At 44.3% G+C, this 25,665-nt stretch overlaps 1 protein-coding gene across 4 annotated transcripts in view; it reads right to left on the bottom strand.

The window, feature by feature from the left end:
- Nucleotides 1–25,665, bottom strand: part of LOC141106559 (NACHT, LRR and PYD domains-containing protein 3-like) — a 392,742-nt gene that overhangs the window by 277,663 nt on the left and 89,414 nt on the right. For all 4 annotated transcript variants that reach the window (XM_073597418.1, XM_073597419.1, XM_073597416.1 and 1 more), the window contains 2 exons: nucleotides 20,602–20,718; nucleotides 7,703–7,873 (listed from right to left, as the gene is read on the bottom strand). In XM_073597418.1, the coding sequence (XP_073453519.1) occupies nucleotides 7,703–7,873; nucleotides 20,602–20,718 (288 nt within the window). The remainder of the gene's footprint in view (nucleotides 1–7,702; nucleotides 7,874–20,601; nucleotides 20,719–25,665) is intronic.

A 25,665-nucleotide genomic window follows, 5' to 3' on the forward strand; every position in this document is an offset into this window, starting at 1 on the left:
GCACAGATAGGCAGGGCAGAAGAGGCGGGCCCCAGCTCCTCCTTCAGCTTGGACTTAGCAGAGGGAGAGAAGAGGCAGGTCCAGCGTGCATGGAGGGAATCAGCAGGTGGCACCGCCCACTACTACAGCGGTTGCTAGGCAGCCTGAATATGCAGGATCATCACCAAGAGCGGCCCCGTCTGTACAAGAAGTGGTGGCAGGCTGGGGACGTAAGGACGATGCAGCAGCTTTCCTGCAGAGTGTTGTGCCCAGTCCTGGAGCATCTTTTTTAATTCTGTCTATTCTTGGGGATTTGGCTTTGGGTGGAGTAGTCTTCATCTAAAAGTACACTTCCTACAAATCTGGCTAAACTGTCCTTTAGGACTGTTTTGAACTCTTTTTGGGTGATGACAGCCCTGATAGTGGAGATAAGAGTTTCCCGAAGTTGCCTTGAGAAACACCAGGGTGGAGGGGTCAGACCAAGGGTGTTGTCATTGCAATGCTGCACAAAAGGTTCAATCGTGGAAGGTAATACGGGCAGCAAAGGGTTATTCCTCCAGATATGGGACTCCTCCCACCAACCTATGATGAGGTTGGCATAGCAAGGTGCAAAGAATGCGCCCATTACAGTGCCTCACTGTGAAAGGTAAAATAATTATGCTCCAAACAGAAGCAAGTGCACTCTGTGATAAACTGGGCCTGGGCAATATGCAATTGGGACTCCCTAGTGAGGAAATAGTGCAGATCAGTAAGCCCCACTTTATGAGGGATAGAAGTATAAAATGACTGAACGTCTTAAAGAAAGCAAGTAGTAGGAGGATTGCCATGTGTAATTACTAAGGGTATCCCATAATTGTAAACAGTTTTTCACATATTAGGGATATGACTGCACTATGTGCTGTAAAAAAAATCAATATACTGGGAAAGCCTGCTGGTAACACTCTATAGAGGCCACAATGGACCTTCCTGGAGGATTGAGGGGATTCTTATGTGCTTTAGGAAGGTGGTAAAAGTAAGTGTGCCCTATAAATCCTTATAGATAAAACAGAATAAACAGAAATTCCCTTTTATCAATAACTTTATCAGCCATGTGAAAATCTAATATAGATTTTAATTGTGCTTAGTACCCTGGTAGAGGATCTTGAGGAAGTTTAAGGTAGATAGCATCAACCGAAAGTAGCCAAACCGCTTCAGCGAGGTAGTCAGATTTGTTCTGTAGGACTATGCCACCTCCCTCAGCCTGTCTGACAACAAATTCATTATTCTCAGCTAGAGATTTTAAGGATCTTCTATGCAGCTTGGTGCGGTTAAGGGGTCTAGGGTCAGAAGAATGATCTGTGGAACAAAATATAAGAATATCTGTAAAGGTGACTTGGTAGATTGATCAAAAAATGGCACTTTAGCATGAACTGGATTGAAAGTGGATGGGGGGGAAATCAGTATGTACTATGGGATGTCCATAGAATCAGAAGGGAGAGTAAGGTCAGTTGAGCATGTATCAGACCATAACTCCTCTAATATATGTAAGGCCGTATTGTCATCATTGCTTCAGGGGGCTGACATCAGCTCAGGAACAGGTGTGGGGTTATATGTTTTGATGGCTGAAAGTTCTTTAATGAAATAACTGGTTTACGATTTAAGACATGTGAAAGAATTGGGTAAACTGGTGGGCGCAAAATTAAGAGCATTTTTCAAGAGTGATGTTTCTTGAGTAAAGGCATGAGAAGCTAAATTAAAAATCTTCACTGTGTCAGGGACAGGACTGTGGTCTATTTGAGCCTTTTTGCGCTTTCCACCTCTTCTCTCTCTTCTCTGTGTAGCACCCTCTAGTGTGTGCTAGATATAGTATAGGTTTTGTTAGTGTAGGCAAAATTTAGTTATCTCAGGGCTAAGCCCGAGCTGTGAATATAGGTCAGGGTTCAGTGACTCAGGGCTGGATGACTCATCCTGACAGCTCCTTTGGTGCTTCCCCCTGGTCTATAAGGTTGTAGAATCTTCTAAAGCTGGTGGGTGGAGGTTAGGAGGAGCTTCCTATAATATTTATGATGCCTCAGACAATCCCTAGTTGTGGGCTGGCAGGGGGCAGAATTTACCTCATAAATAGACATGGGCCATGCCAGCACGGGCAGTCGGGTGGAAGATGGAGATATAGTGCTGAGGAGGCTGTCGGTGGCCCTCAGGGGTGCCCCTAGTTTTGGGGGGTAAATTTGGGCCGGGGTTCAGATGCTGGAAGGATTATGCCACAACACACAAACAAAGCCCTTTCTGGAGGCACAGGAGCAAGAGAGAACAGCATGAGTAGGTCAGCACTACTGGGGACTTACAAGGGGGAGACTACCACATGTAGACAGTATCTTTTACACTCCTCCCACACACTTGCTTGCTGGCTCCAGCTGAATCACTGTTTGTAGATCTGACAGGTTCTCAGTCAGATTTTTAGCAATGTTCCATTACAAGCAGGAACCCAAGACCCCTTGTTGTGTAGCAAAAAAAATACAGTTAAAGTGGTTGTAAACCCGGGTAAAAAAAACCCTGCAAGACAAAGGCATAATGAGCTAGTATGCATAGCATATTAGCTCATTATGAATTACTTACCTGAGAACGAAGCCCCCGCAGCTGTCCTCATCTCCCCCTCCTGCCGGCAACATCTTGTCCGGGGGTTACTTCCGGGTATCGCAGCTCTGGCGCTGTGATTGGCCGGACACGCGAGGACGTCACTCCCGCACATGCGTGCAGAAGCCGCTGGGAACAGCGCAGTACAAATGAAGCAACAGTACGTACATGCCATTGCTTCAGTTGGCTTAAGTGCACATGTGCCGATGATGTCGGCACATGCAAATACAGGGATATCTCCTAAACCGTGCAGGTTTAGGAGATATCCAGTGCAGCTACAGGTAAGCATAATTATAGGCTTGCCTGTAGTTTAAAGTGCTTGTAAAGGGTTTACAACCACTTTAGAAAAAGTATGTAGCACCAAAAATAAATGAACAGCGATGAGATGTGAATATTGTGTAATAAATGGACAGCACATTGAAATAAAGTCCAAAAAAGTGTTAAAGTAAAAAATGCTAAAGTGAAAAAAAATATACAGTATATAAAAAATCCAATCTTGTGGCTGAAAAATCAACAATAAAAAAATATAGTGCAAAATATACGTTTAAATGCACAGTCCTATGATAGGATCAGCAATATAAACTTATTGATGAAAACACATCAGTTCTGTGCAAAGATGTGCACAAATAATTGGTGGTGACTAGGGATGAGCTTCGAGTTCGAGTCGAACTCATGTTCGACTCGAACATTGGCTGTTCGCAAGTTCGCCGAACAGCGAACAATTTGGGGTGTTCGCGGCAAATTCGAATGCCGCGGAACACCCTTTAAAAGTCTATGGGAGAAATCAAAAGTGCTAATTTTAAAGGCTAATATGCAAGTTATTGTCATAAAAAGTGTTTGGGGACCTGGGTCCTGCCCCAGGGGACATGGATCAATGCAAAAATGTTTTTTAAAAATGGCCGTTTTTTCAGGAGCAGTGATTTTAATAATGCTTAAGGTCAAACAATAAAAGTGTAATATCCCTTTAAATTTCGTACCTGGGGGGTGTCTATAGTATGCCTGTAAAGGGGCGCATGTTTCCTGTGTTTAGAACAGTCTGACAGCAAAATGACATTTTGAAGGAAAAAACTCATTTAAAACTACCGCGGCTATTGCATTGCCGACAATACACATAGAAGTTCATTGATAAAAACGGCATGGGAATTCCCCAAAAGGGAACCCCGAACCAAAATTAAAAAAAAAAAATGAAGTAGGAGTCCCCCTAAATTCCATACCAGGCCCTTCAGGTCTGATATGGATATTAAGGGGAACCCCGGCCAAAATTTAAAAAAAAAATGACGTGGGGTTCCCCCTAAATTCCATACCAGACCCTTCAGGTCTGGTATGGATTTTAAGGGGAACCCTGCGCCCAAAAAAAAAAAAATGGCGTGGGGTCCCCCCAAAAATCCATACCAGACCCTTATCCGAGCACACAACCTGGCAGGCCGCAGGAAAAGAGGGGGGACGAGAGTGCGGCCCCCCCCTCCTGAACCGTACCAGGCCACATGCCCTCAACATTGGGAGGGTGCTTTGGGGTAGCCCCCAAAACACCTTGTCCCCATGTTGATGAGGACAAGGGCCTCATCCCCACAACCCTGGCCGGTGGTTGTGGGGGTCTGCGGGCGGGGGGCTTATCGGAATCTGGAAGCCCCCTTTAACAAGGGGACCCCCAGATCCCGGCCCCCCCCTGTGTGAAATGGTAAGGGGGTACAAAAGTACCCCTACCATTTCACTAAAAAACTGTCAAAAATGTTAAAAATATGACAAGAGAGTTTTTGACAATTCCTTTATTTAAATACTTCTTCTTTCTTCTATCTTCCTTCATCTTCTGGTTCTTCTGGTTCTTCCTCCAGCGTTCTCGTCCAGCATCTCCTCCACGGCGTCTTCTATCTTCTTCTCCTTGGGCCGCTCCGCACCCATGGCATGGGAAGAGGCTCCCGCTCTTCTCTTCATCTTCTTCATCTTCTTCTCTTCTTCGCTTCTTCTTTTCTTCTCTTCTTCTCTTCTTCTCGTCTTCATTTTCTTCTCCGGGCCGCTCCGCACCCATGCTGGCATGGAGGGAGGCTCCCGCTGTGTGACGGCGCTCCTCGTCTGACAGTTCTTAAATAACGGGGGGCGGGGCCACCCGGTGACCCCGCCCCCCTCTGACGCACGGTGACTTGACGGGACTTCCCTGTGACGTCATGGGGAATGCCATGGGATCTGGGATCTTGTTAAAGGGGGCTTCCAGATTCCGATAAGCCCCCCGCCCGCAGACCCCCACAACCACCGGCCAGGGTTGTGGGGATGAGGCCCTTGTCCTCATCAACATGGGGACAAGGTGTTTTGGGGGGCTACCCCAAAGCACCCTCCCAATGTTGAGGGCATGTGGCCTGGTACGGTTCAGGAGGGGGGGGCCACACTCTCGCCCCCCCTCTTTTCCTGCGGCCTGCCAGGTTGCGTGCTCGGATAAGGGTCTGGTATGGATTTTTGGGGGGACCCCATGCCGTTTTTTTTTTTTTTTTTTGGCGCGGGGTTCCCCTTAAAATCCATACCAGACCTGAAGGGTCTGGTATGGTATGGAATTTAGGGGGAACCCCACGTCATTTTTTTTTTTAATTTTGGCCGGGGTTCCCTTTAATATCCATACCAGACCTGAAGGGTCTGGTATGGAATTTAGGGGGACTCCCACGTCATTTTTTTTTTAAATTTTGGTTCGGGGTTCCCCTTTGGGGAATTCCCATGCCGTTTTTATCAATGAACTTCTATGTGTATTGTCGGCAATGCAATAGCCGCGGGTAGTTTTAAATGGCTTTTTTCCTTCAAAATGTCATTTTGCTGTCAGACTGTTCTAAACACAGGAAACATGCGCCCCTTTACAGGCATACTATAGACGCCCCCAGGTACGAAATTTAAAGGGATATTAAACTTTTATTGTTTGACTTTAAGCATTATTAAAATCACTGCTCCTGAAAAAATGGCCGTTTTTAAAAAAATTTTTTGCATTGATCCATGTCCCCTGGGGCAGGACCCAGGTCCCCAAACACTTTTTATGACAATAACTTGCATATTAGCCTTTAAAATTAGCACTTTTGATTATTCATGTTCGTGTCCCATAGACTTTAACGGTGTTCGCGTGTTCGAACAAACTTTTTTCCTGTTCGCATGTTCTGGTGCGAACCGAACAGGGGGGTGTTCGGCTCATCCCTAGTGGTGACTTGAAAAGTGAAGAGGTGATCCAGTACAGTGCTCCAGATTCATCCACCGCACCCCTGTGAAATGGACACTCACCGGAAAAGCTGGCTGCCATTACAGCAGCAAAACACACACTCAGTGTAGATCCGCCATCTGTTATGGGGAAGGCTGTTCAGCAACTCGCACCATCCAGATGTAGCTGTAGTAAATAAAGGTCACCGGAGCCAGATGAAGTCTCCATAGTGTAGTATTTATTGGGTTTGTATGTTAAAAGCCAAAATAAAACAAATCATAAAAACATATGACAATGGGTGCCACTGATGACCCGGTATTGGTCAGTGGCCTGACGTTAGCACTAGAGTCTCCTCCCCAAAGCTTTTCATCCAATAGGACGTTATCAAGGGGTCCTGAGGAGGGACCTCTTGATAAAAATATAATATTATTTGTTTTCACTTTAGCATTTTTCACTTTAACACTTTTTTGGACTTTTGTGCTGTCCATTTATAACACAATATTCACATCTCATCACTGTTCATTCATTTTTGGAGCTACACACCTTTTGTTAATAATATTTATAAGTTTGGTATATATTTTTATCCGTGTCAGCTGCCGCCCCACCACAGCGCAGAGATACATCTTTTTTATTTCTGCAAAAAAAATAGTGACCAGCTTGTACTCTTCTTCCTGTGGCTGCTGATCCCAGCACCACCTCTTCAGGCACTGCCAACCCACCTGGCTGTAGCTGCCCCTTTCACTAGCCCTCCAGGCTAACTCCTCCACTACAGTCCTCCAGACTAGCCCTCACCAGCCCACCCAGCTGACTCTCAGAAGATCTCCCAGGGAAGGGATGAAGACTTAATCACCTCGCTGTCTTCAGGGAGAACTTGCTACATGTGGGAGTCTCCCCCCTTGTAAGTCCCCAGTAGTGCTCACATAATACAATCTACTCATTCATATAGCTACCGATAGACTACTGAGTCCTCGCAGCATATGGACCCCCGACCCCCCAGTCTACACACAGTGATAGCGCGGGAGTAACCACTACACACTGATCATATTGTAGGGTACAGCCCAGATGTGTGCAACCCTAAAAAAGTTTATTTCATAGTCCGGCATGTCAATATTTTATTTATTAGTATAATTCTCCCCTCAGCAACTGCAGGGTACAGCCTGGATGTCTGAGACCCTCACAAAGAAGGTTTATTCCAGTGTCCACATGTGTGAAACACAAGGCCCTTGGGCCGAATCCCACCCACCAGGACATTTCATGTGGCTCTTGTACCTCTCCTGCAGCTGTGGCACCCCCCTCGTCTCCACCTCCACCTTGTTTTCTGTAGTTGGCAGCAAACAGGAGGACAGAATTCCTCTGCCAAATTCTGTGCTTCTCCATGCAGCTGCAGAGAGGCTCTTCCCTAATCCCCTATCTCAGCAGTCAGCAGCAGAAAGGAGGACAGAACTTGTCCTACAGACTATGTGCCTCTCTGTGCAGCAGCAGCATCCCCTCACCTCTGCCTTCCCTAGGTCTCAGCATTCAGCAGACTCCAGCAGCTGACTCCCACCCTTCTCTGGTCCTTTTCTTCTGGTGGTGGGGGGCTCTTGATATCTGATGTAAGGGGGGTGGGGTGCTGTGGACATGTAGTCTTACAGATACAACAGGCTCTTTGAGGGCAACCATAATGCTGATCCGGTCTGCAATGAAATTGAGTTTGACTCCCCTCCTCTAGAGGATTCAGTGATAAATCCAGTATGGTGAGAGATCAATTGGCAATAAGGGCAGATCGGAGATCAATACAGCTCAAGGAATTCAAACTATAAAAGTCGATGCTGCAGAGAAAAATAAAAACACACAAACATTCCTATATGGTACCAGTCTCAGTTGTCTGAAATGTTCACAGTGGAATTTTAATTCACAGTCCTGCAAATTGTTAAAAAGTTTAGTTTATAGTGTAATTCTTACCTAAGTTCCTGTAGGGTACAGCCTGGATCTCTGAGTCCCTCACACAGAAGTTTAATTCCAGAGTCCTTCAATATGTTCTGAGATAAATCCAGACTGATGAGAGATCGGTTTGTGATTAGAAGAGAGCGGAGGACATCACAGCATGAAGGAGTCAACCAACAGCATTCTAATCTGTAGAGGAAAAACATTTACAGTGTAATCTCAGCTCAGCTCCATCTGGGTACAGTCAATGTCAGAGACCCTCACAAACAGGGCCGCTGATAAGACAGTACAACTGGTCCTGTTGTAGTGGGCCCAGGCCCCATCAGCTAAACAGGGGGGATCGGGCAGTTCATTTCTCCCAAATAAGAAAAAGGGCTTTCTAAACTACACCTCCCTTCCTACCTGCTTAGGGGGTGTATAATTACATTTTTATGGGTCCCATCAGGCCAACAGTGGGGCCCAGTAGGTGAGTGCAGAGGAGGGACTTTTTTTCTATTGCGGGGTGCAGGTACATAATTCTGCGCCGCATGTTGTAGTTCCGACCAGCTGCCCACTGTCCTCCCTGGTGGAGTGATTGCATGTAAGTTCTCCGCTCCCTCCCTGATGTGAAGTGCCTGACAGCAGGGACCAGCAAGTCTAATGTCGTCAGCGGCGGATGTTGTGGCTGCACTGTGAGTTACACTAATATCTGCTTCTGAGTCCCCAGATGTCTCACTGTGCTTATTTTATGATCATCAGCATTATGGTAATCACACAGCACAGCAGGCGCTGTATGGCTCTGTCACAGTGTCCATGGCTGTTGGGTGCTGGCTTTGATAATTTATATCTGTACTGTGTGTTTCAGACTGTAACAGTACAGCTGTAACTAAGGTTGCCACCTGTCCGGGATTCACCCGGACAGTTCGGGTTTGGAATCATGCATCCGGGTTTTAGACTGCCTGAAACCCGGACATCTTATTCAGACTGGACTATGGTTTCCCAACAGGGTTGCTGGCTGCAGTTGTCTAAGCTGAGAGTGTCTGTTATACTCTCTTTCATGCTGCCCAAAGCCATCACTAACAATCCCCCCAAACACACACAGACTGGAGAGGAGAGAGGGCTCGATCTGCACCTCTTCCTCCCGCCCCTACCCCTCTGTGTCTGCCCACACTCCAATCCCCAGGGCTGTGCCTAAGCATAGGCATGTGCAGGGGGTGTGCCAGGTGTGCCTGGGCAAACCCTAATCAGTCCGTACTGTCCTGATTTCTCCTACTGCCCAGCCCCCCCCCACTGGTGCTAACTTCCTTCCTCTCCCCCCAGCTGCTGCGGGGGATGTTTCAGGATGGAGAGTGGGGGGAAGGGGCTCATCAATATGTCATTTACCAGCCCCTTCCCTTTCTAAATGGACACAGTTAACATACTCTCACTGTGTTAAATCATAATTGAAGCATAATAAACTTTGTTTACTATGTTTCAGTTTGTGAATGAACAGGGAGCTGCTCAGCACAGAGCACTTCCCATTCATTCACTGTCTAATGCTGCAGAGAAAGGCATGTGTTTGAGCATTGGGGTGCACACCCTAATGCAATGGGCTGGGCACACCTATGTGCCTAAGAAAAGGAAAGTGGGGGCCGGAAATTTGAAGTCCAGCAGCCTCAGATACATCTGGATGAGAGGTGCTGACTGCCAAGGGGTGAGTGAGCTCACCATCCATCCCTGTCTGTGACTGAAGTCTCCCCCTTCTCTCTCCTGCCTCTGAGTGAGTACACTAAGGTAAATCAGGTTTCTCAGATTTCCCCTTTACACCAGAGGCCACAGTGTTCCCCCTTACATCACAGTCCTCTCCGTACATCAGAGTTCTCAGTGTTCCCCATTAAATCAGGGTTCCCAGAGCATACCTTATGTTAGAGTCCCCAGAGTTCTCCCTTACATCAGAGTCTGCAGAGTCCCCCCTTACAGTGAAAGGGAACTCTGTGAGTTCAGATGTAAAAGGTGAACTCTGTGGACTCTGATGTAAAGAGGGACTCTTGTTATTTTATTTATTTGTTTTATTTATTTCAGGTACTTATATAGCGCTGTCAATTTACGCAGCGCTTTACATATACATTGTACATTCACATCAGTCCCTACCCTCAAGGAGCTTACAATCTAAGGTCCCTAACTTACATTCATACATACTAGGGACAATTTAGACAAGATCCAATTAACCTACTAGCATGTCTTTGGAGTGTGGGAGGAAACCGGAGTACCCGGAGGAAACCCACGCAGGCACAGGGAGAACATACATTAACTTCATATGATTAGAAATGTTATTTATTAGCAAAATATATGTATAACAAAAAGTGCTGTGTGCCGCTAAAGTGTTGGGGTTTGTCTTGAAGAAAAGGTGACAACCCTAGCCGTAAGAGAGTCAGCACACAACAGCCATGGACACTGACAGAGCCATACAGCACCTGCTGTGCTGAGTGATTACCATAATGCTGATGACAAGTATAGGGAGACACCACTTTACACTTGTATTGGGGGGGCTAACCACTGTTCTTTAACCCCTTTATACCCCAGTAACCCATATGTGTAGGGGCAATAAGCTGGGCTTTAATGCTCACACGCCGCACATGTGCCTGGCTTGGCAGGTCATGTTTATGTAAGAGAGCGCCCCCTGTGCACAAAGACTGAGCTGCCAAAAACAGCTCTTAGTCCCAAGAAAACATTGGTAGCTGGCAGGACTGGGTCAGGGGTGGGGTCTAGGGGGACCCCGTCAGGTAGGCTGTACGGGGCCCCATGATTTCTAACAGCGGTCAAAAAGGAGTTTTGATGACTGACTGCCTGGGTACAATCAATGTCTGAGACCTTCAGAAATGAGTTTTATTCAGAGTTCTGCAGTTTATTATACACATTATTCTATAATCCTGACCTCACCTGTGGCAGGGTGTAGTCTGAATGTTTGAGGCCCTCACAAACAATGTTTGTTCCAAAATCCTGTAGACATCCCTCCCAACAGTCCCGGATTGGGCAGGACATTCCCGCATCTGCTCCTTTGTCCCGCTGTGAAGGAGGTATGTCCCACATCATTGTTTTCAGCCATGATTAGCTGTGTGCTCACAGCTCAGAGCTTTCACTTTAAAATACAGAAGCCAGGTGTTCTGACCAAATACACAACCGGCTTCTGTGTTAGAAAGTGAAAGTAAAAACTCTCCCGACTCCTACAGCAGCCTGCCTGCTCTGCTCAGGGGACAAGTGCAGGCAGAGTGCAGAGTGTTCAATGGCAGGAGGAGGGAGGGAAGTGCTTGGTGAGCTGCAGCAGTGTGATCCCCATTCTCCTACCTGGTCGGGGAAGTTCTGGAGCCGACAATAAGCCAGAAAGGTAACCATGGGTAGGATGGTGAAGATTTGGGGAGGGTGGGGGGCTAAATATTGGGGCAGAGGAGAGGAGTTGTGTTGGGGGAGAGGTGGGGTTCTGAGGTTATTGCTGTGTATGTACAGTGTATATATGTTCTCTGTCCTATCAGTGTACATACAGTGTATATATGATCTCTGTCCTGTCAGTACAGTGTATATATGATCTCTGTCCTATCAGTGTATGTACAGTGTATATATGTTCTCTGTCCTATCAGTGTACGTACAGTGTATATATGACTAACTAATAAATAAAGGAGCAGGGGATTATAACGGTGCTAGAGTAAAAGGTATGACAATAAGAAAGAGATATAAAATTACAAATATTTTATTTCACAATAAATACATAGATAGAGCAATAAGATAATTAGCAACAAAAAAACATAAATATTGCGTGTGACCCAAATGCAGTAGGGTGGGCCAGATGGAGAAGGCCTTTGAATAAGGGCTCGGTTTCCTACATGTTTCGCCAAGGCATTGGCTTCCTCAGGGAACTAGAGCTCTAATATCATAAAAATCTATACATTGGGATACAAAAATCATCATGTAAATAAATAGGAACACTAGAATGGACAGTTATAAATATTACTAGATAATGGCATGTTATGGCTGGACACCTTCACACAGGGGGGCAACCACGTACAGACCCCGAGATCCCAAACATACCTGAGCAACAGACACCCAGGGGGCGCGTGGCAAGAGACCCCCGGAAGGGGGGAGGGCAGGCTGCACCGTGTATGTGCTTGCAGGGGGCACACAGAAAACCTGGCAATTGAATATATTGATATTTAAGAGTTAATAGTAGGTATATGGATATTGGGTATTTATAGAACATTTAGTTTGAGGAACAAGGGGGGGGTAATGCATTATACATCAATTATGTGGGGCATAAAAGCCTCTAAAGAACTTACACTAATAGTTAAAAGCAAGTTGATTAATCAAGGGGAAAACGCCTGTAGATGGATGCCAGGATATACAGGAACATATGGTGAATGTTGTTAGGTAATGACCTAAGGGAGGACATAAACAAATTGGCATTGTGGGTATATTAAGCAATGATTTTGTAGAAGGGTAAAAAAAATTTACAAAAAATTGCTTACCTATTGAGCTATTTGCAAGACATGTGACTAACACCAGATACCAGTGTTCACATGATTTGCATAAGAATAGGATTGAAAAATGGCAGGGAGTTGCTAGGTCCTAAAAGAGGATAATTGAAAAGAAACTAAATTAGGAATGAAGGAGTAATTTAGTTGGGAATGGGAGGCTGAAATGAATGGCAAAAGACAGCTTACCTAGTAAGCCATTCAAAAAACATGTAACTGTATAGGCATCGGTGTTTTAGGTAGATCATAGTCCAAGATACATACTAGTCAGGTAATCTTGGATTATGATCTACCTTCTCAGCTCCTCCTAACAAATTGCCCTTTTATATTCTACTTAGCTTGTATCCATCTCTCCCCAGGACTCATTAACTCTCTGCTAGTGCTCAACTTGTGACCTCTGTGGTAATTCTGTGAACACCGATGCCTATACAGTTACATGTTTTTTGAATGGCTTACTAGGTAAGCTGTCTTTTGCCATTCATTTCAGCCTCCCCTTTTGTAAATTTTTTTTACCCTTCTACAAAATCATTGCTTAATATACCCACAATGCCAATTTGTTTATGTCTTCCCTTAGGTCATTACCTAACAACATTCACCATATGTTCCTGTATATCCTGGCATCCATCTACAGGCGTTTTCCCCTTGATTAACCAACTTGCTTTTAACTATTAGGCTAGGTTCACACTGCTGCAGTGCGAATTTAGCGCGATTTTGATCCGATAGCGTTGCGAATTTGCATTGCGAATTCTTTGTGTGTTCTTGCGATTCTACTTTAAATTTTGCAATCTATGGAGCTGAATTCGCATCGCACACGGATCAAACTCGGACAGGACCCTTTTTTTAAGCAGGTTAGATTCGCAACGCATTGATGTGAACGGCACTCATGGAAAACAATGTTATTAAAATGATTTGCGAATTTGAGCGATCGCAGCGGCTCAAATTCGCAATAAAATTCGCAGCAGTGTGAACCTAGCCTCAGTGTAAGTTCTTTAGAGGCTTTTATGCCCCACATAATTGATGTATAATGCATTACCCCCCCCTTGTTCCTCAAACTAAATGTTCTATAAATACCCAATATCCATATACCTACTATTAACTCTTAAATATCAATATATTCAATTGCCAGGTTTTCTGTGTGCCCCCTGCAAGCACATACACGGTGCAGCCTGCCCTCCCCCCTTCCGGGGGTCTCTTGCCACGGGCCCCCTGGGTGTCTGTTGCTCAGGTATGTTTGGGATCTCGGGGTCTGTACGTGGTTGCCCCCCTGTGTGAAGGTGTCCAGCCATAACATGCCATTATCTAGTAATATTTATAACTGTCCATTCTAGTGTTCCTATTTCTTTACATAATGTTTTTTGTATCCCAATGTATAGATTTTTATGATATTGCATTAGAGCTCTAGTTCCCTGAGGAAGCCAATGCCTTGGCGAAACATATAGGAAACCGAGCCCTTATTTCAAAGGCCTTCTCCATCTGGCCCACCCTACTGCATTTGGGTCACACGCAATATTTATGTTTTTTTGTTGCTAATTATCTTATTGCTCTATCTATGTATTTATTGTGAAATAAAATATTTGTAATTTGATATCTCTTTCTTATTGTCATACCTTTTACTCTAGCAACGTTATAATCCCCTGCTCCTTTATTTATTAGTTATTCAATCAATCTGGGATGAGGTGCCGTATCTAATACAACCATCTAGCCACACCTGCATCTTTCCAGTGTATATATGATCTCTGTCCTTACAGTGTATATATGATCGTTGTCTTATCAGTGTATGTACAGTGTATATATGATCTCCGGCCTATCAGTGTATGTACAGTGTATATATGATCTCTGGTCTGTCAGTGTATGTACAGTGTATATATGATCTCCGTCCTATCAGTGTATGTACAGTGTATATATGATCTCCAGCCTATCAGTGTATGTACAGTGTTTATATGATCTCTGTCCTAGACACAGCTCATCCCAGAACCCTGCACCCTATACATATCTCATCTCAGAACCCTGCACCCTGTACATAGCTCATCCCAGAACCCTACACCCTGTATGTAGCTCATCCCAGAACCTTGCACTCTGTACGCAGCTCACCCCAGAAACCTGCACTCTGTACATAATAATACACTCCAAAACCCTGCACTCTGTACGTAGCTCATCCCAGAACCCTGCACTCTGTACGTAATAATATACTCCAAAACCCTGCACCCTTTTATTTAAATGAATGTGCTGGGGCTTGTATGTATCCATGAGACTCTTGCTTGTGGAACAATAATAAAAGCATGTTTTATAGGTACAAGGAAGCCCAAGGTTTGTTTAATGAGTTTGACCACGCCCACATTTGGCGTGGCGTGCTATGCAAGGTTACTTCCTTCCTCAAGTGTTCCTCATTCTGAAGTTCAAAAGTTGGGAGAATGGGGATCTGTCTATGTAAATAAGGCAGATCCCCGTTCTGACAGGGAAGTACACAGAGATCTTGTGTTCCTTGTAAGCAGGAACACGGATCTCTGTATTCTTCCTGTCAGTCCATCCCCCACACAGTTAGAAAACAAATGCAGGGAACACAGTTAACCCTTTGATCGCCCCTTATGGTAACCCCTTCCCTGCCAGTGCTGCTTGCCTAGAAAGCAGATGAGCACTGTCCCCTACCTTCTTTTGTAGCGCTGGTCTTTATTTGGGGTTGGCATTTGTTTTTCTGCAGAAGACAGGCAAAAAAACATTGAGCTTGTTCAATGACTATTAAGCAGCAGTGCAGTGCCTCATTCATAAGGAAGCTCGGTATCTCTGTAATATTAAGGCAAGTGTCCACTCCAGCCATGACATTGCACTGCTTCCCCGTTGAGAGTGATTTACACCTCATATGCCACCCCACAGATCAGCAGAGGGGCTCCCTGATAAATGATGCATTTAGGATGTAAACACAGGGACCACATCCCAGCGGAGCAGGATGGACAGCCCAAACTTTATACGAGCTAGGCAGGAGACATATGCCAACTTCCTGGATCCTGTCCCTTCACAGGGTGAGTGGAAATGACTCCTTTAGAGTGTACTGACTACATAATGAATGTTACAACCTGTTAGGCGTTGTCATCTTTATCCTTGGTTGATTGAGCAATGCAGCATTCTTGCAGTCATGTTCATCCGTATCTTCTCTTTAGAAGAGTCTGAAGAGGACTGCTCGGTAACCCTTTTCACAAGGTGAGTGGAAACACTCCTTTAGAGTTTATTGACCACTAGGGATGAGCTTCGAGTTCGAGTCGCGGAAAACCCTTTAAAAGTCTATGGGAGAAATCAAAAGTGCTCATTTTAAAGGCTTATATTCATGGTGTAACAAGCCCCTGCTCGCTCGGTTCCACTCTCCCGACACTCCTCTGCAGCTATAGAATCAGATTGCAGATCGCAACATCTGATGGTTCGGTCATCTGATGCTCCGGGACTAGAACTACAGCTATGTGCCATTCTAATCCAGTTGTGTAGCTCAGAACAAACACCAGGCAGGCTGTATGTTCAACCAGGAATCTCTTTTATTGCAAGGAATACGGGCTCTTTTATACAGTAAAAGTGGAGGTGTATACCTCCTGCTCATATTATTCTGGACATACACCTGTGACCAGAAACCTAATCAACATGGGCTAATTAACTAATCCCTTTAGACAGCCTAGATGACTCTGACATGACCTTTAGGCCAGACTGGCCGTCTTGTAGCTCAGAAAACACAATCAACATTATCACAAATCAACACAGACTCTTCTTCACACAATAGCAGAGTTAATTAACACAAACAACAATGGGGATCTAATGACTCTTAGATCCCATAGTAGACTTATTTACAATACACATTCTAGCAGGCAACAGACAGACAGGTGGCTGGAATTGACATCAGCATCTCCTAACAGTATTTGTCCCAGCATTATGAATCAGCCACTATTCCAAGCTTCATGACAATCCAGTATTCCAAGGTTCATGACACATCGTATTGTCATAAAAAGTGTTTGGGGACCTGGGTCCTGCCCCAGGGGACATGGATCAATGCAAAAAAAGTTTTAAATATGGCCGTTTTTTTTTAGGAGCAGTGATTTTATTAATGCTTAAAGTCAAACAATAAAAGTGTAATATCCCTTTAAATTTCGTACCTGGGGGGTGTCTATAGTATGCCTGTAAAGGGGTGCATGTTTCCCGTGTTTAGAACAGTCTGACAGCAAAATGACATTTCAAAGGAAAAAAAGTCATTTAAACTACTCGTGGCTATTAATGAATTGCCGGTCCGATAATACACATAAAAGTTCTTTGATAAAAACGGCATGGGAATTTCCCACAGGGGAACCCCAAACCAAAATTTAAAAAGAAAAATGACGTGAGGGGTTCCCTTAAATTCCATACCAGGCCCTTCAGGTCTGGTATGGATATTAAGGGGAACCCCGGCCAATATTAAAAAAAAACGGCTTGGGGTCCCCCTCAAAATCTATACCAGACCCTTCAGGTCTGGTATGGCTTTTAAGGAGAACCCTGCACCAAAATTTAATAAAAAACCGGCGTGGGGTCCCCACAAAAATCCATACCAGACCCTTATCTGAGCACGCAACCTGGCAGACCGCAGGAAAAGAGGGGGGGATGAGAGAGCACCCCCCCTCCTGAACCGTACCAGGCCACATGCCCTCAACATTGGGAGGGTTCTTTGGGGTAGCCCCCCAAAACACCTTGTCCCCATGTTGATGGGGACAAGGGCCTCATCCCCACAAACCTGGCCAGTGGTTGTGGGGGTCTGCGGGCAGGGGGCTTATCGGAATCTGGAAGCCCCCTTTAACAAGGGGACCCCCAGATCCCGGCCCTCCCCCTGTGTGAAATGGTAAGGGAGTACCCCTACCATTTCACAAAAAAACTGTCAAAAATGTTAAAAATGACAAGAAACAGTTTTTGACAATTCCTTTATTTAAATGCTTCTTCTTTCTTCTTTCTTTTATCTTCCTTCGGTTTCTGCCTCCATCTTCTTCTTCTTCTGGTTCTTCTGGTACTTCTGGTTCTTCCTCCAGTGTTCTCGTCCGGCATCTTCCTCCGCGGCGTCGGCGTCTTCTTCCCTTCTTCTCCTCGAGCCGCTCCACATCCATGATGGCATGGAGGGAGGCTCCCGCTGTGTGACGCTTCTCTCTTCATCTTCTTCTCTTCATCTTCTTCATCTTCTTCTCTTCATCTTCTTTTCAGGCCACTCCGCATCCACGATGGCATGGAGGGAGGCTCCCGCTGTGTGACGCTTCTCCTCTTCTTACGGTTCCTAAATAATGGGGGGCGGGGCCACCCGTTGACCCCGCCCCCCTCAAACGCACGGGGACTTGACGGGACTTCCCTGTGGCATTCCCCGTGACATCACAGGGAAGTCCCATCAAGTCACCGTGCGTCAGAGGGGGCGGGGTCACCGGGTGGCCCCACCTCCCGTTATTTAAGAACCGTCAGAAGAGGAGAAGCGTCACACAGCGGGAGCCTCCCTCCTTGCCATCATGGATGCGGAGCGGCCCGAAAAGAATATGAAGAGAAGAAGATGAAGAGAAGAAGATGAAGAGAAGAAGATGAAGAGAAGAAGATGAAGAGAAGAAGATAAGGAGAAGAAGAAGAAGAGAAGAAGATGAAGAGAAGAAGATGAAGAGAGAAGCGTCACACAGCGGGAGCCTCCCTCCATGCCATCATGGATGCAGAGCAGCCCGGAGAAGAAGGGAAGAAGACGCCGACGCCACAGAGGAAGATGCTGGATGAGAACACCGGAGGAAAAAACAGAAGAACCAGAAGAACCAGAAGAAGATGGAGGAAGAAACTGAAGGAAGATAGAAGAAAGAAGAAGCATTTAAATAAAGGAATTGTCAAAAACTGTCTCTTGTCATTTTTAACATTTTTGACACTTTTTTAGTGAAATGGTAGGCCCTTACCATTTCACACAGGGGGGAGGGCCGGGATCTGGGGGTCCCCTTGTTAAAGGGGCCTTCCAGATTCCGATAAGCCCCCTGCCCGCAGACCCCCACAACCACCGGCCAGGGTTGTGGGGATGAGGCCCTTGTCCTCATCAACATGGGGACAAGGTGTTTTGGGGGGCTACCCCAAAGCACCCTCCCAATGTTTAGGGAATGTGGCCTGGTACGGTTAAGGAGGGGGGGGTGCTCTCTTGTCCCCCCTCTTTTCCTGCGGCCTGCCAGGTTGCGTGCTCGGATAAGGGTCTGGTATGGATTTTTAGGGGGACCCCACGCCATTTTTTTTTAAATTTTGGTGTGGGGTTCCCCTTAAAATTCATACCAGACCTGAAGGGCCTGGTATGGAATTTAAGGGGATCCCCCACGTCATTTTTTTAAAATTTTGGTTTTAAGGGGGACCCCACGCCAGTTTTTTAAAAAAATTTGGCGGGGTTCCCCTTAATATCCATACCAGACCTGAAGGGTCTGGTATGGAATCTAGGGAGACCCCCACGTCATTTTTTTAAAATTTGGGTTCCCCTGTGGGTAATTCCCATGCGTTTTTTATCAATGAACTTATGTGTATTGTCGGACCGGCAATTCATTAATAGCCGTGAGTAGTTTTAAATGACTTTTTTTCCTTTGAAATGTAATTTTGCTGTCAGACTGTTCTAAACACGGGAAACATGCGCCCCTTTACAGGCATACTATAGACACCCCCCAAGTAAAAAATTTAAAGGGATATTACACTTTTATTGTTTGACTTTAAGCATTAACAAAATCACTGCTCCCGAAAAAACGGCCGTTTTTAAAACTTTTTTTTGCATTGATCCATGTCTCCTGGGGCAGAACCCGGGTCCCCAAACACTTTTTTTGACAATAACTTGCATATAAGCCTTTAAAATTAGCACTTGATTATACATGTTCGTGTCCCATAGACTTTAACGGTGTTTGTGTGTTCAAACAAATTTTTTGCCTGTTCGCAAGTTCTGGTGCAAACCGAACAGGGGGGTGTTCGGCTCATCCAATGGTCCCAAAAAAGTGTCCGATCTGTCTGCTGCAATGTCGCAGTCCTGCTAAAAATCCCAGATCACTGCCTGTACTGGTGAAAATAAAAAATAAAATGATAAAAATGCCATAAATCTATCCCCTATTTTGTAGACGCTATAACTTTTGCACAAACCGATCAATATATGCTTATTGCGATTTTTATTTTTTTACCAAAAATATCTGGAAGAATGCCTATTGGCCTAAACTGATGAAGAATTTTTTTTAACATTTTTTGGGGGATATTTATTATAAAAAGTAAAAAATATTGTTGTTTTTTTTCAAAATTGTTGCTTTTTTTTGTTTATAGCACAAAAAATAAAAACCGCAGAGGTGATCAAATACCACCAAAAGAAAGCTTTATTTGTGGGAAAAAAAGGACATCAATTTTGTTTGGGTACAATGTCGCACGGCCGCGCAATTGTCAGTTAAACCAACGCAGTGCCGTATCGCAAAAAATGGCCTGGTCATTAAGGGGGAAAATCTTCCGGGTCTGAAGTGGTTAAGGAGGGAAAGAAACACGTAAAAAAGGAATGTGAAAAGAAATGGTGGAAGAAAGAGGGATAGCACAAAGCAGAATAGGGAATGTTGGGAAGTTGGGGTATGAGAGGGGGTCTAGTACCCCTCCCTATCAGACAAACCCAACTGCGTCAGAAATTCTCCATAGGCAGTGAGAACCAACAATGAAAGCATTAAAGGATCACAAAGCCCCATGTACTGGAAAGCAATGGGTCACACTTACAGTGGTGGCTGGGATTTTTTATTTTTTTGGGGGGGTGGAAAACAACCACCCCCCAGGTTGGTGGCACCCCCCCATCAAGCCCCATACCCCATTTAAGTTATGGGCGGGTTGCGAGCTCCTACGGGCGGCGGGTGGGTTGCGGGCTCCTACAGGCAGCAGGCAGGTTGCGGACTCCTACGGGCGGCGGGCAGCGGCTCCTGTGTCCTCTCCTCCTCTTCTGCATCATGGTGACTTCCAATAGAATCACCATGTCCTTTCAGCCAATCAGGTGACGGGTCTCAAGACCGATTCCTGATTGGTCTGGAGGAGGATCAGTATGGCGATAGCGAATATTCATTCACTAGTAACATAACTGGGTGGGCTTTGGGCACAGTGCTCTGCGCCTGGAGCCCACCCTTTTTTGAAGCCTATTAGATCCTCTGGCTCTAATCATGTGCTTCAACCCCCCTATTGGAATTCATGGTCCAGCGCCCTACATGTAGATCAGGGGGTAGGATGCATGGATGGACGGGCTGCCACTTCACATTTATGAAGAAGCCATTTCTAATCTAAGAAGCAAAGAAAAAGGAAAATACAAGAGCAAAGTGGACAGGTGAGAGAAGAAGCTCTATCCACCGGAATGAAAAATAACTGAGGATACAAGGAAGCACTGGAGAAAACCAATATATAAACTGCTTAACATTTCTATATCTCTGCAAAAAATAGACATTGTCTTACCTTAATACCCTGATATTACTCTGTGGGTGAGCCAACCAGGAAAGATCAAAAGATGCTTTATAAGAAAAAAATTTAAAGGTGTTCGGTTCATAGTTTGGGGAAATCACAAACTGAAAACTACAAGAAAAAAAGATATTACAAAGACATTACATGTGATTGTCCACTACCCATTGCCAGAGCAAGATTCTCCTATACCCAAGGTAGAATTGCCAAAATATGCCCCTGACCCCACCCCCCAAACTTGCCATATTCACATCACCTGAATATAGATTAAATCAATACACCCTTTTTTTTATCAGATCAGTGATTGGTTTTATTTTCTGCCTCGAGCTCTCGCTTGCTAACCGTATACAATTCATATATGGTGGCAAGGTGGCTCTCCGTACAGCTATGTGATTTTGCACTTCCGGGTCTGGGGCGCGGATGCCTGCTGCCAGCCACCAACTCCCGCTGTGATCAATCACAGCGGGAGCCATTCAGCATGTCCAGTGGACCCGCCAATCATTCCCAAGAGAAGCAGAACGGAACAAGGCATATCGCCATTCTGTCTGTAGGGAAGGAAGTGATCCTATGTTTCTGCTAAGCAGGAACATGAATCTCTGCCTTCCAACAGTACAAGCACAACCCTCCACAGTTAGCAAGCACTCCATAGGAACACATTTAAAACTTTGATCGCCCCTGATGTTAACCCCTTCCCAGCCAGTGTCATTAGTACAGTGACAGTGCATATTTGTAGCACTGATCACTATATTAGTGTCACTGATCCCCAAAAAAGTGTCATTTAGTGTCCAATTTGTCTGCTGCAATATCGCAGTCCCACTATAAGTCACTGATTACCACCATTACTATTAAAGAAAAACAAAAAATTCCATAGATATATATATCCCATGGTTTTTGAACCCTATAACTTTTGTGCAAACCAATCAATATACGCTTATTGGGATTTTTTTTTACCAAAAATATGTAGCATAATACATTTTGGCCTAAATTAATGCAGAAATTAAATTTTTTAACATTTTTTATTTGATGTGTTTTATAGCAGAAAGTAAAAAACATTGTTTTTTTTGCTAAATTGTCAGTATTTTTTTGTTTATAGCTCAAAAATAGAAAACCGCAGAGTTGATCAAATACCACCAAAAGAAAGCTCTATTTGTGGGAAAAAGGACATCAATTTTATTTGGGTACAGCATCGTACGACCGCCCAATTGTCAGTCAAAGTAACGCAGTGCCGTATCGTAAAAAATGTCCGTGAAGGGGGTAAACCTTCCAGAGCTGAAGCGGGATATACAGCCGTGGCCAAAAGTTTTGAGAATGACACAAATAATAATTTTCACAAAGTCTGCTGCTTAATAAGTGTCAAAGGCTCTATTGACAATTATATTAGGTTTATATAAAAAGAGTCAATATTTGCAGTGTTGACCCCTTTTTTTCCCCCAAGACTTCTGCAATTTGCCCCGGCATGCTGTCAATCATCTTCTGGGTCACATCCTGACTGATGGCAGCCCATTCTTCCATAATCAATGCTTGGAGTTTGTCAGAATTTGAAAAAATCATCCACGAAACGCGTCGAGCTACACTTGATGCTTCAATCTTAACTACTTGCACCTTGATGATGTTATCATTATTTTACCAATATTATTATCCGTATTACGTTATTCTAATACCGGGTCCCGGGCACACCATCTTTGGTACCTATTATGAGTACTATCATTACTGTGCGATTATAATTCCAGCTACCGGGCATGCCACAGTTGGCACCCTAGGCCATTGTTACCTTGTACCAACATTACTCTAAAATATCATCTACCTAGTATGATTATATATTTATTGCATGCATTTTCTACCTTATATGCTTCATTTGTGTACTAATTATATATGAAATCCCTGTACTATATCTACTATGATTATTAAATTTATATTTTCTAACCCTCCGCATTCCAACCGCTTCATTTTAAAGTCCCAAACTCCCTTTTGCTTAAACAATCGGAAAGGGGATTGATCTGAGAAAATAACTTTACCCCAGTCCTCATCTGTCCAATCCCTGTACCTTTTGCAGAATATCAGTCTGTCCCTGATGTTTTTCCTGGAGAGAAGTGGCTTCTTTGTTGTCCTTCTTGACACCAGGCCATCCTCCAAATGTCTTCACCTCACTGTGCATGCAGATGTCCTCACACCTGCCTGCTGCCATTCCTGAGCAAGTTCTGCACTGGTGGTGCCCCGATCCCTCAGCTGAACCAACTGTAGGAGACGGTCCTGGCGCTTGCTGGACTTTCTTGGGCGCCCTGAAGCCTTCTTCACAAATGCAGTGGAATTTTTTTTATGGGATTAAGTTCATTTTTATGGCAAAAAGGGACTCTGCAATCAATTGAAATTCTTCCGATCAATCTTCATAACATTCTGGAGTATATGCAAATTGCCATCATAAAAACTGAGGCAGCAGACTTTATGAAAATTCATATTTGTGTCATTATCAAAACTTTTGTACATTACTGTGTAAAGTTAGAGGCAGTTGTGAAAAAATGCTGTAAATGAAGAATGCTTTCAACAATAGAAGTGTTAATATTTTTATCAATTACCAAAATAGAAAGTAAATGAACAGAAAGAGAAATCCAAATCAAATCAATATTAGGTGTGACCGCCCTTTGCCTTCAAACCAGCATCAATTCCTCTAGGTACACTTGTATACAGCTTTTGTAGGAACTCGGCAGATAGGTTGTTCCAAACATCTTGGAGAACTAACCACAGATCTTCTGTGGATGTTGGCTGCCTCAAATCCTTCTGTCTCTTCATGTAATCCCAGACAGAGATCATGATGTTGAGATGAGGGCTCTGTGGGGGCCAAACCATCACTTCCAGGACTCCTTGTTCTTCTCCCCAAAAATAGTTGTTAATGACATTGGCTGTATGTTTGGGGTCGTTGTCCTGCTGCAGAATATATTTGGGGTCAGAGCACCTGCTGCCATTTTTCTGCACTCCAGTTCCTATATTTTTGTGTATAATTGAGTCGCTCAGCCTTGTTTCCATGTCAGAGGTATGACTTTTTGTCTGCAATTTTTCCATGAAGACCATTTCTGGCCAGACTTCTCTGGACAGTTGATGAATGTACCTGGGTTCTACTGGTTTTCACCAGTTCTGTGCTGATGGCACTGCTAGGCATCTTCCGATGTCGAAAGGAGGTAAGCATGATGTGTCTGCATTATGTTTACTTGGCCAACCACTGCATCTACAGTCCTCAACGCTGCCTGATCAATGGTGTCTTCAATGATGAGAAATACAGGCAGTAACTTATCTATCATACCATCAGGGAGGCGATTGGCCCCAACTTTATTCTGTAACAGGACAACAACCCCAAACATACAGCCAATGTCATTAGGAACTATCTTCAGTGTAAAGAAGAAGGAATCCTGAAAGTGATGGTTTGGCCCCCATAGAGCCCTGATCTGAACATCATGGAGTCTGCCTGGGATGACATGAAGAGACAGAAGGATTAAAGTGGAAGTCCATGCAAAAACTAAAATCCCTACATTTATACACAACACCGATCTAACACTAACCTCTCTATCTCTGTAAAGAAAAAATGAGTATACATACAGTACCTTTATGGAAGCCAATCTGACCCGCTCCGACCGGATCCCACACTGAGCTGTTCAGCCGTGGCTTCCCTGTGGAGGTGGGTGCAGTGAAAACGGACGACAACGGAAGCCCCATAGTAAGTCTATGGGTGACGTCACTTCTCATGCATTTCACTGCGGTTGTCGGCTGTGTCTTCTGCAGAGCTTCCGCCTCTGGAGATCGTGTCAGAGCGGGTCAGATCAGCTTCCAAAAAGGTATGTATACTTGTTTTTTCTTTACAGGGATAGAGAGGTTAGTATTAGATCGGTTGTAGTGTGTATAGATGTAGGGATTTTCGTCTTTGCATGGACTACCACTTTTAGGCTCCATTCACACTAGCACGTTTTTTGATGCATTTTGCATTTTGCAGAAATGCATGGGAAATTTTTAACATGGGTTCCTATGGAACATGTTCACATCAATGCATTTTTGTACCTCTGCATTTTTGGAAAGGGTCAGGGACTTTTTTCATGCAAAATGCAGCATTTTGCATGTAATAGAATTCAATGGACCAGCATCAAAAACGCAAGTGCACTGTTTTTGCAGCATTTTTACAGCGTTTTTGATGCGTTTTTGATGCTTTTTTGGCTTTTTTTTTTTAGACTGTATACAGTCTAAAAAAATGTAAAAAAAAAACGCAAAGCGCTAAACGCGGCAAAAACGCAGCAAAAACGCTGTAAAAACGCTGCTCAAAAACGTGGCAAGCATCACAAAAAAAAATCCAGAAACGCTCAAAAGCAACATGCATAGATGTGAATCGAGCCTTAGGCTCCATTCACACTAGCACTTTTTTTAATGCATTTTGCATTTTGCAGAAATGCATGGGAATTTTTTAACATGGGTTCCTATGGAACATGTTCACATCAATGCCTTTTTGTTTCTCTACATTTTTGGAAAGGGTCAGGGACTTTTTTTCATGCAAAATGCAGCATTTTGCATGTAATAGAATTCAATGGACAAGCATCAAAAACGCAAGTGCACCGTTTTTGATGCGTTTTTGGTGCGTTTTTGCCGTTTTTTTTTTTTATTATTATTTTTTTTAAGACTGTAAAAAAAAACTGTAAAAAAAAAACAAAAAACGCAAATCGCGGCAAAATCGCGGCAAAAACGCAGCAAAAACGCTGCTCAAAAACATGGCAAGCATGAAAAAAAACCCTCCAAAAACGCTCAAAAGCAACATGCATAGGTGTGAATGGAGCCTGAGGCTCCATTCACACTAGCGCGTTTTTTGATGCATTTTGCATTTTGCAGAAATGCATGGGAATTTTTTAACATGGGTTCCTATGGAACATGTTCACATCAATGCCTTTTTGTTTCTCTGCATTTTTGGAAAGGGTCAGGGACTTTTTTTCATGCAAAATGCAGCGTTTTGCATGTAATAGAATTCAATGGACAAGCATCAAAAACGCAAGTGCACCGTTTTTGCAGCGTTTTTGATGCGTTTTTGCCGTT

Source organism: Aquarana catesbeiana, linkage group LG08 (genome assembly GCF_042186555.1).
Source record: "Aquarana catesbeiana isolate 2022-GZ linkage group LG08, ASM4218655v1, whole genome shotgun sequence".
Classification (NCBI taxonomy): domain Eukaryota; kingdom Metazoa; phylum Chordata; class Amphibia; order Anura; family Ranidae; genus Aquarana; species Aquarana catesbeiana.